The 18,630-nt window shown below is 39.7% G+C and overlaps 1 protein-coding gene across 1 annotated transcript; it reads right to left on the bottom strand.

Annotated features, from left to right (window-relative positions):
- Positions 1-371: 371 nt before the first annotated feature.
- FAM98B (family with sequence similarity 98 member B) lies at positions 372-17,337 on the bottom strand. The gene is made up of 8 exons (XM_036383244.2): positions 17,193-17,337; positions 16,311-16,459; positions 15,393-15,527; positions 14,517-14,695; positions 8,107-8,187; positions 7,602-7,718; positions 5,075-5,242; positions 372-3,620 (listed from the first exon to the last, which is right to left on the bottom strand). Exons 1-8 carry the CDS (start codon positions 17,255-17,257, stop codon positions 3,219-3,221), a joined length of 1,296 nt encoding a protein of 431 aa, XP_036239137.1. The 5' UTR covers positions 17,258-17,337; the 3' UTR covers positions 372-3,218.
- Between the last annotated feature and the right edge of the window lie 1,293 nt (positions 17,338-18,630).

Here is an 18,630-nt window from a genome sequence, read left to right on the forward strand (position 1 = left end):
AATTATAGAAAGTAATAAAATAAAACTTGAAAAGTAATTGGAGGATATTTCTTTAGTTTACATAAAGAAAAAAGCAGTGATCATATAGATCACTATGCTTTTAAATTTCTTTTCAGCAAGATAAAATCTAACTGAGATTTCCTTAGTAATCCCAGACAAAATCCCAGACTTGTGATACAACTTTATAGAAAAAATTTAACAGGCAAGGTATCTATTGCCTTCTCCATTTTAGTCAAAATACATGTTATTTCCATTACCATAAAAAGTAAGTTTCACCACTATTGTAAATCACTAGCGGGAATTCTTTCTTACAAACAAAGGAGGAACATATGATAGTGGATCCAAATCACAATACACACAGATGATGGAAATAATTTCAAGTACAGTACTTTATTCCTCAGTGTTTACAGCTGTTGACAAAAGCGTCTCACAATTCCTGAAAAAAATCCCCAACCTTTTTTTTCAGATTTTCAACAAACAAAACAGTATTAACTTAGGTATTCATTAAGTGCAAATAAACACAAAAATGTTCACAAACCTATATATGAAAATCTTTTACTTCCGAGAGAATTTTTGAAAATACTTTTTTTCAAAACAAAACTTGAGGTTGAAATCAATTACTTTCATGGTGTTATTGCATTGTTTGAGAAATTAAAAGCGTACATTCTGACAAAAGGACAGCAAAGGATACCTCCATGAAATATGGTGGTGCTTTATTTTTTAACTACTGGCTTCACATTTTGAAGTTATTTAAGAAAGACTGAATTGGCCAGATCAAAAAAAAACTCTCCAGCCTATTTGTATTTTCATATTTTACATGGTCTACATACACATAACTGAAATATGATTCTGAAATAATTCAACTGTTAGAATTGAAGTGGACATGTACCTGCTTCATTTGATGATTTACTTCATTCAGAACTGTCCTGCCTACTAACAAACAGGATGGACTGATGAGTGTAAAAACACCAAGGCACACCCACATCTGCAGTTACAACAATCCAACTAAACTGCTGCAATCTTGCTGCAATCCTAAGACTAACGAAACCTCTAAGCATAGGTAAGTAATTTGTTTTTCCAAGTGCAGTTCCTTGATGAAGCCACATGCTTGACTGCTGATTACTTGTAGCAAAAAGAAACATTGGGATGAGCAAATAGAATTTAATCTTAAGGCTTTGGTTGTTAAAAAGCTGCTCTCTATTCCTTTGCTTACCAACACTTTGCTCCCAAGGCCAGCTGTCTCATTTGGTATGTCATTGGTTTGGGAGCTATTCCAGAGCATTAGGCAAAAACCAAGCTCAGAATCATGAGAACCAGTACTGTGTTCCCATGTGGGGTCTCTCCATAACCACTGCAGAGGCTGCCAGGAGCTTAGGCCAGTAAGAAGCATAGAAAAAATTTGGCAAAGGAACTACAGTGCTAGCAGTTGGGTGACATTAAGCAATTGCTGCAGAAGTTCACACACATCCCAGCTAACAGGTTCTAGCAAGCAAAACTCTGCTTCTTTTTGTCAGGCACCTGCTGCAACCCTAAAGCCTGGGTAAAGCCATATATATCACATTAGAAGCAGCATTCTCAACCACACTGATGAGAGAGAAAATAACAGAAGAAAAGCTTTTGAAAGATAGTAATTTGATTTGGAACAGAACTTTACATTCTGCATGAAGTTCCCAGTGAAACAGGACATATGTATGTTTATGAAGGTAAAAAAACATCTTTAAAGCATACCAATGGACACCAATAGGAAATTGTGCAGAAAGAACATGTAACTGAGGAACATAAATCCAAAATCAAATCCTGAAGTTCAACCTGCAGTTATGCCTACAAGCGCTTCAAGCCTGCTGTGCCATTTAATCATCAGACACACCAGGTTCATCAGATGCCTTCCTGAATCTCTCTGTAGTGACCTGACCCTGATAAACACTGTCATGAGAACATTCTCAGGCAGCATCCCCTTCCTACCTCTGTTCTTGGGAGCAGCCTCACAACATGGGAGAGCTAAAAGATATTGGGCAGCAGAAACTGACTTCTTTAAGTGACAGCACTAAATTTAATTCCTGTCTACATGTATTTACAGCCCTGATGGTATGTCAGCTAACTCCTTCTAGACTAACAATGTGAGGGAGAAGGCACCCATACCATGTCAAGACAGGGCTTCTTTTAGGTTGGCAGAGAGAGAAATCACTGAGAAATGGCAACTGCTGCATGAGGTGTCTTGTTAACTAACCAGACAGCTGGTGATTCCCAAACACAGAGCAGGCAAGGGAGAACAGGATAATTTAAAAAAACTAGTGGAAAGAAAAAAAGGTGAGAAGAAATATCTTCTTTCTTAAAAAGCTCAGCTTGTTCCAACTTTGTGTCTCAAAGCTGATACACAAGGATATACACACAAATTCATACCAGACATGATGCCTACAGGTTTTCTGCCCAGTCTGATTTAAAATTTTTTTTATGAAACACCCACAATGGAAAACAGGTAAAATGAAAATAAGACACTATCAAACCTCACTATGATGAGTTTACAGTTCATGCTCTGACCATTAAAGAGTGTCTGATACATTATGAACACAAAAAACAACCTGATTCAATTAATTTATGTAGAGTATTCATTCAGAATGTTACTATAATGTGAAGTTCTGCAAGAATAATCAAATCTAATTGAATAAATTTCACCAAAGCCTTAAGGATTTTAACATTTGAAATTAAAATTCATTTTCATGAATGAATTCATGAATTCATTTTCATGAAAACTATGAATGAAGAACAATGACATGAAGAGAACAAGCCTGAAAGCAGCATTCTTCAGTCTTTTAAAAGTGGTTTCATCCAGTTCTTAGGCCTACTTTGTTTTTTCTACACAAGATTTTGGAGCAGGAGAGTAGACATGCAACATGCAATAATTAGAGAGGTCTGACCATTAATATATTTTTGTTTGTTTAGAAAGGGTTTTATTCAGTTGTCTGAGACTTATTTTAAATAAAATGACATAAAAAACACCATATAAGCAGTATGAAAAACAAGGACTTCAGTCATCAGATTTTAATATAAAACTTCAGTTAACTAAAAGAACTCAGTGAGAACATCAGTTGGTCTAATGAAATTACTAATATGGTCATATTTAATTCTAACCTAAACCCAAGTCAACATATCTAAATTCCTAGTACCAGTAAACACTACCACTATATTCTGCCAGTTACTCTGTTAAGATTTACAGTACTTCAGTATCTTCGGTATCCTCCCCCTCCCCTTCCACCATATGGATCACCATAGCCTCCCCTGCCACCATAGCCTCCCCTGCCACCTTGGAAGCCACCTCCACCCTGGAAGCCACCCCCACCCTGGAAGCCTCCTCCACCTTGGAAGCCACCTCCACCTTGGAAGCCACCTCCACCTTGGAAGCCACCCCCACCCTGGAAGCCACCCCCACCTCTTCCACCGCCTCTGAAACCTCCTCCTCCTCTACCCCCTCCACCCCCCCAGTTACCTCTTCCACCACCACCACCCCCCCAGCCACCTCTTCCACCACCTTCTTGTCTTTTTTGCCATGGAGGCATTTCAGGAGGAGGTGGTTCAATCTCTGTTGGTCTGCCTCCACGGTCAGGGACTCTCCCCATCAGAACCTGTATGGAAAAACAGGTCATTTTCAGAGTTACAAAATAGCAGTAATAACTTGAAGAGACACAGGATTTTCTCCTGTGAACAGAGAAATGCTGCCTGCTGTTTTCAGGAAATTTGGCTCCTCAGTGCAGTGCCTGACAGCAGAATCACTATCTCCTGTCCCTGTAACACCACAACAGAACTCTGAAAATGTTCTCATTTTTCACCTCTAAAACAGAAATAACTGCAGCTAGCTGGCTCATATTACTTTTGTGAATTTTTAATGAAGAACAACGCAGACCTGAAGCATTAGTATTGCAATAAACAATATACACACTTCATATACAATGTATACAAATGCACATATATATTCATACAGAAAAGACTCCTTCTGATGTGGCTCTTCTACTTAAATTTCAAAATTCAAGTTCAAACCTAATCAGCCAACAAAAAAAAACCAACTGGCAACCTGATGTGCAGTTCTCAAAGGCACACCAGTTTGGCTAACATTAGAAACTACTGACACTCATAAAGAGCCAGAATGAACAAAATATGCAACAGGCTGCAGTAGCACTTCCAAGAAAAGGAAAAAAAAGGCATCTTGCCTATGGCAGGTATTACTCAGTGTACAAAAAGAAAAACTGCACTGGACAAAGTTAAACAAAACAAACATCTTTGAAGAAAAAAAGACGTATCCAAGTAAGTCTTTTTGTTGTTGCTTTTGTGTTTCCTAAACTCTCTGTGATCAATGTTAACATTCCCTGATCAGTCCCAGGCACTCCAACTGAAGTCCTCTCAAGAAAAAAAAACCCCACCTTTCTCTGAGATCCTACAATAATTAAGAAATTTCCGAGTGTTAAGGATCAAAACATATTAAAGTATCTAAATGAGGTAAAAAAGATTAGAAAAATCTGTAAATACCGGATCAATAAAATCAGGTTTAGTCACCACCTGAATGGTGAAACTCATGTCACTACTTTGCAAGCTTCAGCTTTTATCACACACAAGAAAGCAGCACTAGGTTGATTCAATACTGCAGCAAACCAGGTAATTTTCATCAAAATGACATTTCTACAGAAACTCTTGTGATTTATAACACACTGATGAATGAGAGATGTAGGTTTACAAACCAAATAATAATATCCTGGCAAAGGTAGCTCAGGAACTGATATCACAAATACTTATATCTATCCTTGAGGTGTGCAGTTCCACTGAACTCAAGAGGTTATTTACACATACACCCCCCATACTTTTCCCCCTCATCTACACTACTCTACTTCATCCTGTTGCATGACTGACTGTCTAAGAAGATCAAAAAAGGACTTTCTGCAATGTTCACCAGAATACTGCAAACCTTCCTTTCTTAAATGGAAAAAATGAAATTAAGGTAGCAAGCAAAACCAGTGTTTAACTCCAGAATTCCTTTTGAGAGGTCTGCAAATGCCCATGTCCATTTCTCACTGCCAGAACAGTGTACCTTGTTGATAGCACAGGCAGTCTTCTCCCGTGTTGAGCCACTGCTGGTTCTTATGATCTTGGACAAGTCCTCGCGAGCAGCGAGAAGGTGAGCCAGTGAAATGGTGGACTTTGGAGACAGCGCGTGGCGCTTGGGCTGATAGATCCGAGCTATTTCATCTGTTTTTACCTGAAGGAGAACATCAAACACTGCTTACCTGCCAGGTATCGAACACACCAACAGATTTACTATAAACCATGTGCTGGTCTCAGTAAGTTTCAATTTGAACACAAGGTGAGGTGTAGCTTCTGAAAATACAAACTGCATTACAAAACATAGTGCCAGTTATCAGCAGTTCTATTCCTGCTGGTGGAACTGTTACACAGAACGTGCTGCTGATTATATTTAATTGATGCTGAAACTTAGCACCAGTACAAAAGAAACTCCTCTATCCACTGGCATCAAACAGATTCTTTAATGTCTTCCAACATGTCTACAGACTAAAACTTAAGGAGTCCATACTGCTCTCTCAAGAGCTTTACATAACCATATTCAACAGATTGCTTCTAAACATGATGAAAACAGAGCAGCTTCAATATAAAGTAAATTTGTGGAAAAAACTGAAAATATATCAGTGCAGAAAAACACTTTTGCAAGACATGAAAAAGTGAGACTGAGAAGAGGACAACATTAGATTTTTTCCAAGCATGCTTTGATGCTTCATTTATTTAGCAGAAAAGAAAAATAAATATACTTTCTGGGAAAATCTAGAATGACCTTCAGAGTGAAGTAAAACATTTGTTATTGGCTAGACCAGACCATGCTGAACCTTTACAAGACTGTTCTGCTTGGTAATTACTCCATCATTTGTGAACCCATTTCAGTCTGCAAACTTAGCCCTCTTGGAGGCTGAACAAGTTACAAAGAAACGAAAAAAAAAAAAATCCCCAAAATGCTGTACCATCAAAAGTAAAGAAACTTATCAATATCTATTTAATGGTGGAGAAAAAAAGGCAAGCTACCAATTTTTAAAAAGACAACAATTTGTCTCTCGGCTTAAAAAAATAAAAATCTCTAAATTACATCAATTCCAAAACATTTTCAATCCCCAAAACCTTCTCAAAGAAGTTATGGACATCCTTCAAGAGAAATAGGGAAAAAAAAAAGATTTAAAACTGTACGTTATTTTGGATTAGTAGGTAACCTGGTTATTACTGTAACTGCATATATTTCACATCAACAGTCTTTACAAGACAGGAAAACGAATCATCTGACTGCTTTATCATCACAAATTTCTTTAAACTATTGTTCTATTTCAAAAGGGCATTCATTGTTTTTATGGAACAATAGCAAGTGACAAAGTTTTAGTCTGCTTAAGTTAGTCATCAGTCACATCAACTACATTTTAGAAGGATACTTTAAATTTGAAGATACATAATTGTATTGGTACAGCTGTAAGGAAGTTATACAAGTAGGGACATCTCCTGGCTTCTCTGAGCTAAATGCCTCCCTTTTCCTTTCTTGCAGCATAAAACATTCACAATCCCTCCAAAAATTAAACAGTGAGCTACTCCAACGCAGCACAGTAGCACCTTGGCTCATGTGCTCCAGCGATACTTAGTGAACTTCACGTAGTTGATTCTGCACGAGTCAATGACAAATTGTCACGTCACAAAGACTTGTAACAATCCATACTTTCAATAAGCTTTCCAAGTTTTAAAATTTATTCAGCTTAAGCTTTCTAAAGAAACCTTTGGAAGGAAAGCTGATCTTGTCACTAATGAACAAAATCATCTGCCTCCAGCTTCCCATGTGTCTTCATCAAATTACAAACTTTGTGTGTCTTATCTCCCTACTCTTTGGGATACAAACAAGATACATTTCCAGCTCAGAAATATCATGACTATTTTTTAATATACAGAGTTCTAACAAACAGTACAAATGAAATTATCACAATTAAAGCAATACCAGCAGAAAAAATACAGAGGAGTGCTTTGGAATTTTTAGTGACTGGAAAGATTACAAGCAATTGTGTGATTTTCTCACGCAAGCTACTATTCAAATAACCTGTTCAACTGAACAGCTGTTCATATAGTAGAATCCAAGATAGGGGCAGTCACTGTAACCTCTCAGACTTTATGAACAGTACCTTTTTACAGCCAATTTATGTTAAGGCCCAGTATTTGTCTTACTTTTGAATCTGCACAAGGTGCAGAAGTTCCCTCCTAGTTTACTTCATTGGAGGGTGTTAGATACAGAAAACAGGGAGATGGGAACTTTTAATTAAAGTGAGAAACCCCAACAAAGGATGCTAGAATTTCTAATTGTGAAGCTATAAACATGGACTGTGCCATGCCTGGTTAAATCCATCCCCTTCCTCAATACCTAGGATTTGGATATTACAACTTGAGATGAGAACAGGCTGGAAAAAAGATAACAGTGATGGAAGTGTATTTGTGTATTTACATGGCATGCATATTCTGTAGGAAGACTTGGGGAACAGTAGTAGACTCCCACCTACAGGAAGCAAAAAATACATCAAGTTTACCTTTGCTCTATCAGACCAGCCAAAAGACTGCACAGTCACATCGAGCCTCTTCATCAACATCCGCCGCCGACACTCGTACTCACTGCAAAGAGCATCATTGATCTTCTCCAATCTTTCCTGCAGGGTTACAGTAAGAAATTCAAACAGACAAATATATAAAGTTATAGAGGTCAATCCAAACTTAACCCCACCCATCAACTAAGATGTCTGTCCTGAGGTGACCACTACAAACTGCATAGCATCTTTGTAATGCTATGCTACAGTAGTATGCGTGTACAAAATTATTTAAAAATGAACAATGGATGAATCAACACAAGGCCTGTTTTATAATGTCAATTCTGGAAGTATACCTCATTATCACTGTTAGTATTTAGCAACTGAATTTTAGTATTAATATTCAGCAATAGAACAGTGACTGTAAAAAGGCAAAGTTAAATGAAGCCATATGCATTTATTTTGACCATCCTGTTAAATACTGAAAAGAAATGGAGAAACTTTTCTTTACCACTTGGTCCGAGTTCAGAGGTTTTGTTAGCAGTGATTTCCCCACATGGTTATTTTTAACTTTGGAGAGAATGTCCTTCACCTGAAAAAAACACATACATCTCAGAACACAAATGATATTTAGATTTATTTCAGCAAAATTTGTTACAATCTCATTTTGCTACTTAGAAGATCAAACATAGCACATTTGTTTTAGCGGACTCATGAAAACAAACACATATCTTCTAGCTTATGGTCCACTATAGAAAGATTTCCTGAGTACTTTTGTAAGATGACCAGCCTCTATACAAAAATATTTTATGGCACATCACTTGTCTTCCCATTAACAGAACAATAGTTATATAGCAAATTTATCAAGTGCATACAGGAAGTAGGACTAGCCAAATTACTCATTTTAGATACTACTAAGTGTTGAATGACAACAATTGAAAGTTCAGAGCTCTGTTGCCAAACGTTACACTGGGCTACAAAAATCTGGTGATGGGTGTTATTAAGAAAGGCAGGAGATATGACAGGCATGCAGTCATTCTCTCTCATTAATTTTATTCTAATCCTACACCTGGTTCCAGCTAACATTATGTTTAAAACTTTTGCATTCACCCTAAATCATATTTGCTCATACTTCTTCCACTTGTTCTTGCCCTCAATAATTAGAGATGAAATATGCTCTCTCTACCTTCCAAACACCACTGCATTTTCCTCTCTCATTACAAGAAATCTCTACCACCTCTTCTTGAGTGAACTTCCTTTGGCAAAGCTCTTCTAAAATCATTACCAAGAATGCCCACAACACTTGTACATAGCTTGAACATAATCCAACTCATTTTTCAGCTGGAGTTGACTGCATGCATATTATTGTTCCTCCAAGTTTTGTAAAGTCTGATGGAGAGAACTACATCTTTATTTGCTTTAGTAAATAACCATGGGGAACCAAGCAAAATGAATTAAACTAGAATTAATTTTCTTTTATATGTCAAGGGAAGGATTAAGGTAGTGCATGATCTACAGTAAAACCTGTAACTGGGGACAGCCATTAGATACATTTGCAAGGATTATAAGACTTCATGCAGGCACACAGGCATTTACATTACATTTGTCACAAAGGCATGGTTCAAAGCTCAGTTTTGAGCTTCACATGTAACAGAAATATCACTAATTACTGCTACAAAAAAAAATTTCCAGAAGTCAAAAACCAAATTCTGGAGCATCTAGTTAATTTTTAAAACAAATACTTAGAAAATCAACTCTCATATGGCAGGATTTTTATAATTATCTCTTTTTTTTTGTGCATATGAAGAAAAATACCTGATCTCAAATTTTCTGTGAAAACCAAGGTTTTTGTTCTTTCTTTTTACATCACTGCTGGGCAGCACTCTGGCAGGCTAAAAACACAGTATCTCAGAAAAAGTCTGAGGTAAATATATTGTGCAGTGAACAAATGAAGGGAAAACACTGTTTTGACTCTTAACAGAAAAGACAGCCTAGCAGTATCTGAAAAGTGGCAATCTAGTTAGTGTAATACTCCCTGTTACTGTATTCAATTCATATCAAAAGAGGTTACAATAAGGGGTGAAGTTCAATTCCATGTACCATACTGATCCCAACACTCCTTCTTCTCTGGTAAGTCTTGCTTCTCTGTAACCTTTTCCTTTACAAAAAACACTCCAAGGTTGTCTGTCTTCTGCATATAGCCATTTTTTTTTAACTGAAGCATGTACATGGTGCCATATTCCACTCCAAAATGCAAATGCACCCAAGCACAAACTATGTTTGAATTTAAACAAATGTTTGAAGATCAAAATCGAAAGCTAATAATCAAAAATAGAGTAAGATCAGTATGACAAAAAGAGATGAACAGATCAGTAATGAGTATAGAAGGAATGATCAGTAGATGAATTAAAAATTCTATGGGGCAAGAGGTGTCTACTCACATACAACTGTGGTCAGAAATATTACTTCAAAGTTTGAAAGAAAGAGTCTATCAAAATGAGACCAGCTGCTGAAACAAAAACCAATACAGCAAAATGAAAAATCCTCAATGTAATTTACAGTTAGATTGTGAATGAAGATGTGAAAGCCAGTGATGCTGAATACTACCTAGAGATTAGAATTATTTTAGGTCTGTGTTGTGTCTGTATAAGTTGGACTGTTCTGTTCCCCCTATCATGTAATGGTTCTGCCCTCGTTCTCCCTTCCCTCCTTTATGCTGCCAGTTATCCCAACTCCTCCCCAGTTGCCTTGGAGATCAATGTACCCTTTCTCAAATCCCTCCCTGGTGCCCTGTCCATCACTTGACGCTCCCACCCTTCTCTCTAGAACTCTCTAGAAACTCCCAGCTAGAGTGTCGAGTGATTGGTTCAGGGGCCGGGGCCCCACCCTCAAGTTATCCCCATTGGTGTTCTCCCCAAGTCAATCTTTTGTATCCCACTCCCCTCTGAAACCCTATTCGTCCAAGGACTGACTCCTCCCTTGTTTCCCTCCCTCCTTTTAAGCTGTTGCAACTTCCCCCTCTTTCTCTTCGGTTGCCAGTTTCCCTGGGAAGCGAAGCGGTCAGGCTGGGGAAGGATTGTCCTTCTCGGATGGCCCGGCTGGCTATCCAGCCCCGCGAGCAGTACGGGGGCACCATCCCAAGCTCCGTGGCTCGGGACAGCAGCGAAGGCAAACGCTCTGTGCTGTGACAGCAGCGCTGCCCTGTGGTAGGACGTGGCTTGGCCTGTGGCTACAGTCAGCAGAAACAAGAAGAGAGCGCTCTCCAGCTGCGGTGAATCCAGGCTCATTGGGTCCCAGGGGAACCAACAGGCTGAAGAGAACAAGGGGAAGTTGCAACAGCTTATAAGGAGGGAGGGAAACAGGGGAGGAGTCAGTCCTTGGACAAATAGGGTTTCAGAGGGGAGTGGGATACAAAAGATTGACTTAGGGAGAACACCAATGGGGATAACTTGAGGGTGGGGCTCCGGCCCCTGAGCCAATCACTCGATGCTCTAGCTGGAAGTTTTGTAATTTTGTACTACTGAAAAAAAAATTAGCTCCCATTTCATTACCATGTTCAATGTATTTATATAATATCCTCATCCTCCTCTGTCAAAACAGAGAAGTAATTTTTACATTTAACACCTTTTGCACAGAAAAACATCATATATGTATCCACATCCAGAGCTTTTCAAGATTTTGAAAAAACCTGACCTGTGGAAAGGTGTCATATTATTAATTTAAAATAGCAACACTTATAGGAAAGAATGTTGCCTTAATTAGTCATAAGGTGTACTGTACAGTTGCATAGAGATCACCCAAAATCTTAAGCACAAAATATTTTTAAGCCTGTTTCTTATACCTGCAGATAAATTCAGTATTTATCTAACTTTAAATACATTTTTGTTTGACCTGATGTCTGGTGAACAGGACAACTCTTCGTCTTGTTCCCTGCAGTTACGTTAATCCTTACCATTACATCTGTAAAATTACTACAGATCAACAGCCAAATGAAACACATTAATTTAGATAATAATAAATTCTAGGATTTCTACCCAAATATTTAAAAAAATATTCTTCTCACACTTCACTTAAGCATTATTTTAGCTTAATTTTGACTTAGTTTGTTCAGTAGCCCTTTGTAGTTTCTTTTCATTCCACTGATATGTGAAAAGTAGCGCAGTACTTTTAATAATGTGGGCCAAAAAAGTTCAGAAGTCTTTTGAATAATAGCACATTAAAAGTTTTTTCAAATAAACAGTATTGGAATGTCACTTTGTAACTAGGTGTGAAATTCACACTATCTTGATTGGAAAACAGCCACATGTAAGCACTAGTTACAAAGCACAACACTGGCATGAACTTTTCTGAATCTTTCATCAATATTCATTTAGAATTTATGGAGGTTTCTGCACTAAAGTTCAGGTTCACTCCTAGATTCCCCCTTTGTAAATATACTTTACAAGGGAACAGCATCTTAAACAACTTAAAAATTAGTATCAGTTTTTCAGTACTGTATAATAAGATATGCTTAGTGATAGAAGGCTGTAATACTGTCCATTTATCTCTCATTTTCTTAGGTATATTGATAACCACAACCCTAGGTAATTACAGGAGATGCAAAGATACTTGCTATGATTGTACACTCAAAGTTTGAGCTACTATAAAACTCATTTTGAATGAGAAAGCAATCCTGATTTTATACTACTCTCTTAAATAAACTGGAAAATCACTTAAAACAATTAATGTTCTAATGTTCCATACCAAAATACAGTGTGTGATCTGGCCTTTGGTAGGTTGCTGCTGCACAGCCCAACTATTCTCAGAACTACTCCCACAGCTACTGACAATGCTGAAGATGCTAGACAGAGACAAAGAGTAGACATGTTGAAATGCTGCAGATACATTTGCAGATACACTAAATAAAAATACTAGATCAGTATGTAAGTCTGTATTATGAATGATATAATACTAAACATCAACAGTGCAATTTTATGCAGAATCTAACTAAATCAAAAGCCAAAAAATATTTGGAAAAATAAATATATCGTTTCAAGTGAATTTCTGTTTTCATATTTTAAAAAAGTAACAAAATGGTGCTCTTAAAAAAATGTTTACCAAGCCAATGAACTTTAATTGGTGGCACCACCTTTCTAAAGCAGCTATACCTCTAAGTTTAGGTCTCTAACTCTATCATCTATCAAACTTGTCCTATATTAAAGTAATGGATGAAGGACAAGTAAACACATTGCAGAAATTCTACAAAATCTCCTGCAAGGTAAGAAAAAATCCTTTGTTCATAAGGGATGAAACACACAGAGAACAAATTACACTATTAATGTGGAGTCACAGAAGATGAATGAACTAGTTTTGCCACCTTTCTACACTCTGAAGTGAGTAGAAGTGGTATGACCACTGTGGAACTAACAGACCTGAAAACTATTGGAAAATAGTCCAGGCAGCATTTATTAAAAAAAAACAAAAACAACAAACCAAAACCACAGATGAAACGCTTTTCAGATTCTGCTCATTTTTAGTACTTCTGAAAGTGTAATAGTTTATACAAACTGGGATGGCAACACCATGCACAACTGAAGCCTGTGATGCTGTCTGATAGGAAATGTCAGACTTTGCAAAAGGTGACAGACACCAGGTGTCCAATAATTCAAAGAAAACATTCTATATCACTATGTGTGTATGAAGGAACTGGTGCTGCAGGTCTGGTCTTGCTGTTCCACAATTGCAGAACTGGTGTCCTGTCCTGTCCCTACAATGCAATGAAACTAAATCTGCACCAGAGAAATGAAGCAAGGAATTGAGCAAGGAAGGTCACAGCCTATGAACGCACATGGATGCAAACACAGCTATCACTCACAGAGGGAGATGAACACAATCAGGCCATTAGTCGTCAGACGTAACTTTGACATTTTCATTCCTGAAACAGTGCTAGAATTGTTTCTTCATCCCTTCAAAAATATTTACTGAATGTAAAGATTTCCTCAGAACTAAATAGATCAAGCACAGATATAGTGTAGGAATAGGCAGTTCCACTTGCACCTAGGTGATGCCTTTTATAAATTAACCTATTTAAGGTTTTGTCTTGTCACACTGAAGACAGATATAAGAAAATCATGCAAGTAACAGGCTCTCTCCCCAAAATCTCTGAATGTTCAACTGCCCAATTGTTGATGAGGAAGAATGAAAAAAAACAAGCACAATCATGTCAAATTATTAAATTCAACAACTCAGAAGCAGAAGGAGTTTTCATTCTACCCTACGAGGCGGATCAGTCACTCTCTCCCCAAACACTAGAGAGAGAAGAGCAAAACTTTTAGCTGTCAGACAGAGAAGATAAATTCCACCTCAAGAGCCTATTTACATTCTGCCATAAGGAAATCAGACTAAGGATCACATCAGTGAAATGAGTTAAAACCTGGAGGGATACAACAAAAAGAACTATCTTGCTGACTAAGGTTTAAGTTGGCTTATTCACCGAATACTGGCAATTCAGGCATTTTCATTCTCTTCTGCAACAAATCCACACTTGCAATTAAGAAATTAATAAACTAAAAAGGACTAATTCAAGTTTTGGATATTAAATGTAAATACATTCCAGAAACGACTACAGGTATATAAATGCACAGTTATTACCCAAAGCTTTCTGCTTGCTACAACACATCTGAATGGGTAAGAGGAAAACTTCTACCTTAAACTTGCATGGCAAAGTATGTCTGATCAGGTACATTGCAACCTCAGGGAAATGCTGAAATACTTCACCTCGTAACTCAAATAGTTTACCATAAAGACTAAGCTGGCTTTCAGAATTAAAATTCTTTTGCACTTGTCAGATAGGGTTTTTATGGGTAAGACTGCTGGGCCCTTAACTCTACGATGAATGCTTACAGGGACAGTGTAGTAGTGAGAAGATGTAAAAGCCCATACCTTTTGTTCCACACTGGTTAACAAGGGAGCAATACCAGAAGATGAGGAGTTTGGCAGACCCAGTGCTTCACAAATAGCTTGCATTTCCTGAATAATTTCATTGTGCTTTTCCAAATGAGAGCCTTTAACTTTCTTGCTCTGCAGTATCTTTAAAGCCTGAAGTTCTGTACTTAGAAATACTAGAGAGAAAAGCATCATAAGAGCAGATTTAGAGACACTTAAGCATTTCTGCATCCACATTCTCAGTACAGCTACAATATCTTACATTTGTAAAATAACTGTGATAAAAGAGAGACCTTCTCAGTTCTCTTCTGAATAGGTCAGTATGTTTCCTACTCTTTACCTCCATTTTCTCTCACCTGAGTTCCTACCTTCAGTCTACACACTGCATTTAACTGTTCAACTCCCTGCTGCCACCAGATCCCAAGTTCCTTGGCTAGTTTCACATTACCACATTGGTTCCTGCTGCCACTCCTTTGTCCAAGTCCAGCTTACACTTAGACATTGCTTCCCTCAATTCTGTTTTCAGCACCTTCAGATTGTGCAGCACTGCTGTTCAAGCTGCCCTCTCACAAACACAGGAGGCAAGGTCTTAGTTTAGGTGAGCTGGAACATTTGGATCAAGAGAGGGATCAGGAGGCCTCAGTAGGATGCACCATACTGTTAAAAGAAATTTTAGTTTCTGCTAAACAGCTTTCTAATGCTGCTCTATTTTTCACTTTGCACAAATGAGTTGATGTATGCTGAGCTAGTATGTAAGGACTGTACATATCAACTTAAAAAACATAAAGAACTCCTCAGTGTAAATTGTTCAGTTATGATAAAGCATGCACATAAAATACTGTATTATAAATGGGAAAAATGATTATTACTCACAAAGGAGTTTAAGACAATCTTCTTTCTCTCTTAATCTGTCTTTGATGTCTCCAGACACCAGTGATGTATATGGACAAGCCATTTCTCTCAGAAAGCCACTAATTTCAAGCTGGAAGCTCTCTATATCTTTCACTCCTATAGAAATAAATGCACAATTAATGGCTTGTTACAGAAACATCAAAATGCAATCTAATTTTTTTAACGTACACTTCTATTGCAGATTTCAACAGCCCAAAGATTAACCACCTACCACACCAGTAACATTTTTCTTTAAGAAGTCCTACATACAAGAAGATATGCCTTCTAATAGTACCTTGTACTCATGCTTTGAATGAGGTAATGCTACAGCAGTCTGTGAAGACATGAACACAAATGACCATCAGAAGGAAGTGAACAATTTATGTCACTATATAGCGTGTCAATGTAATTTTCTGATGAAGAAGTGACAGGAGGCATGAGCCCATTATTTTCAGTGATTGGTTTTAGTTCCACTACTTTTTTGGTGAAAACATAATATGAAATCTCATCCAAACTCCAGCCCTCGGCAGGAACAATCAGGCAGTGCTACCAAGCACTCCAGGTATCCACACACGGTGCTGACAGGAACACTGTGCTGGACCAACAGCTGGAAAACACCCAGCACTGCAATTTATGCCATCAAAATACGATTACAGGCATGAATGCACTTTTCACATTTATGTATATCTAAAACCACCTCAAATCACCTTCTTTTTTCCTTTTGAAACAGTCTTCAGAACAGGAGATCTTAATCTTAATCTAAGAGCCACATATGTACAAATATCAGCCTGAGTTTGGCTACCTTTCAGGTTTCTTGTAAACTTCAACACTAATTTCACTATTAGCTGAACAGTATGGGTCTAAATCCACGGAAAAAATAATAAATTAACATTAATATACCATCTGTTGCAGTGATGCTTTCTTCCATATTACAAAGTGACTTTATCTGGGAACCTAACCAAATGCAAAGCTCAAAAAATTCTGGTGAAGACAATCCATTTTCTGCTGCTTTTTTCAGGGCCTCCTCCTCCAACAGGGCACCCGTGTACCTGCACAGACAGATAAACATTAGTAATAAGAAGTAAGCATAACATAAAATATACATATTTTCAAATTATTTTACTGTAAGCTGGTTAGTAACTACATTTAAAGGAATTATTCTTTTTACATTACTTTTGTCAAGGAACAATTCAGATTTCTTTCTTTTAAACACACCAAAAAGTTATTGGTCATTTATATACAAAATAGTTTGTCAGAAAACATGAGACAGGCACTTTCACATGTGTATGTGAAAACACTTTGATCTCTCAGAACTCAAGTGTTAACTCAAGTGTTTGGTCAAATTTCCAACTAACAGTAACAACTGACTGCCCAGGAGTAGTGGGAATAACATAACTGAAAACTAAATTTCGCACAGTTTTTGTCCCTCACCATGCGAAGCACATCGCGGGAGGTGGGCAGGCACCAAAGAACGAGGCGCTGCCCCGCCAGCCTCCAGCGCCCGCCCCGGTGCCGAGCGCAGCCGCTGCACCCCAGGAGCACCCGGCCTCCCCCGGCCTCCCCGCGCTAGAGCCAGGCCGAGCCCACCGCCCGCGCCGTGACCCCGCTCCGGCCGAGGCCCGGCCCCCGAGCCCCTGGCGCCGCCGCAGCGCGGGGCCCGTTCCTCCGCCGATGCCGCGCTCCCCCTCGTTCCCGCCTCCAGCGCGGCCTCTCGCCCGCGGCTGCGGCTGCCCGCGGCCTCTCGCCCCTCGCAGAGGGGAGCCGCCGCTGCTCCCTGGTTACCCCAAGGCCTCCAGCGCGTCCAAGATGTCGCTCTCCATCCCCGGGCCCGGCGGTAGCTCCTTCATGCCGGCGCCGCGCCGCGCGGTGCCCGCCTCAAACCGGCCCTCCGCAACCCGCGCCCGCCGCCGCGTTCCGCTGCCGCCGCACGGCAGCCCCGTCGGGGGGCGGCCCCGGGCTGCCCCCGCCCCTCCCTTGGCTGCCACCCCCGCTCCGAGGGGCCGCTGAGCGCCTCGGGGCCATCCCCCTTCTGTGTCTGGGGGTGACCCTTCTATACAGCCCGCCTCTGCGTTTGCTCCCGTGCTGGGGAGCGCCCGGGCTCCCTGACCCTTCCCCGGCGGGGCTCGTCTCCTCCTGGCCCTGCGGCTGTGCTCTGCATTCGGCCCCAAACCCCCCGACTGCCCGCTGCAGTCGCTTATCCCGCTCCACCGGGTACCAGCGCCTGGAGAAACACGGGATCGGGAGCGACCGCAGCCACCCCTGGGGCTCCGGACATGGCTCACGCCAGGGCAGCCAGCTCTGCCACCCTACCCCGAGCCCCCTCTGGAACGTGGTTCAAAAAAGCAGGTGTTGAGGCCTGGACTTCTGCGTTATTATTGTGACCTCTCAAATTGAGAAATTCTTCCTGAGATGGTGCAGGCCGTATCTGCCAGGCACCTGCAGATTTTCCTCTGTGGGGTAGTGCCTCAGCCCTGCTGTGCTGATTTTGGCTGAGGTGGAGTGAACTCTCTCCGCTGTGACTTGTATGGGACTGTGTTTCGGGGCTGTGCTGAAAGCAGGGTTGGTAATATAGAGATGTTTTTGTTGTTACTGAGCAGTGCTTGCACAGAGCCAAGGCTTTTTTTGCTTCTCATACTCTCATAGTAACCCACATGTGAAGGGACTGGTGGTGCTGGGAAGGGACACAGCCAAGACAGCTGATCTCTACTACCAAAGGGATATTCCAGGCCATGTGGCATCATGGTCAGTATATAAAGCTGGGGGGAAAGGGAATAAAGGGGGATGTTTGGAGTTACAGATAATGTCATTTGTGTTCCCAAGTAACTCATGTCCTGGAGATGGCTGAACACTCCTAGTGGGCTCATGGGAAGCAGTGACTTAATTCCTGTTTTGCTTTGCTTGCATGCACAACTTCTGATTTATGTATTAAACCGTCTTTTATCTCAACCCACGAGTTTTGTGGCCTTTGCTCTTTACTTTTTAACCCAAGTGTGTTTCCATTTTTTTGATTCTCTCCCAGAGGGAGAGAAGGAGGGAGTGAGTGAATGGTTGCATGTTGCTTGGTTGCCAGGTGGTGTAAAACCACAACAGCCCTTTTGACCTTTTTTAACCAGTGTTTTCTTATATGGACCTTCAGAAAATCCAGTGGCTAAATTTATGATGAAGACCAGAAAAGCATCCAGTCAGATGGAAGTAATTATAACATAGGTGTTCTTAATGT

Source organism: Molothrus ater, chromosome 6, assembly GCF_012460135.2.
Source record: "Molothrus ater isolate BHLD 08-10-18 breed brown headed cowbird chromosome 6, BPBGC_Mater_1.1, whole genome shotgun sequence".
Lineage (NCBI taxonomy): Eukaryota > Metazoa > Chordata > Aves > Passeriformes > Icteridae > Molothrus > Molothrus ater.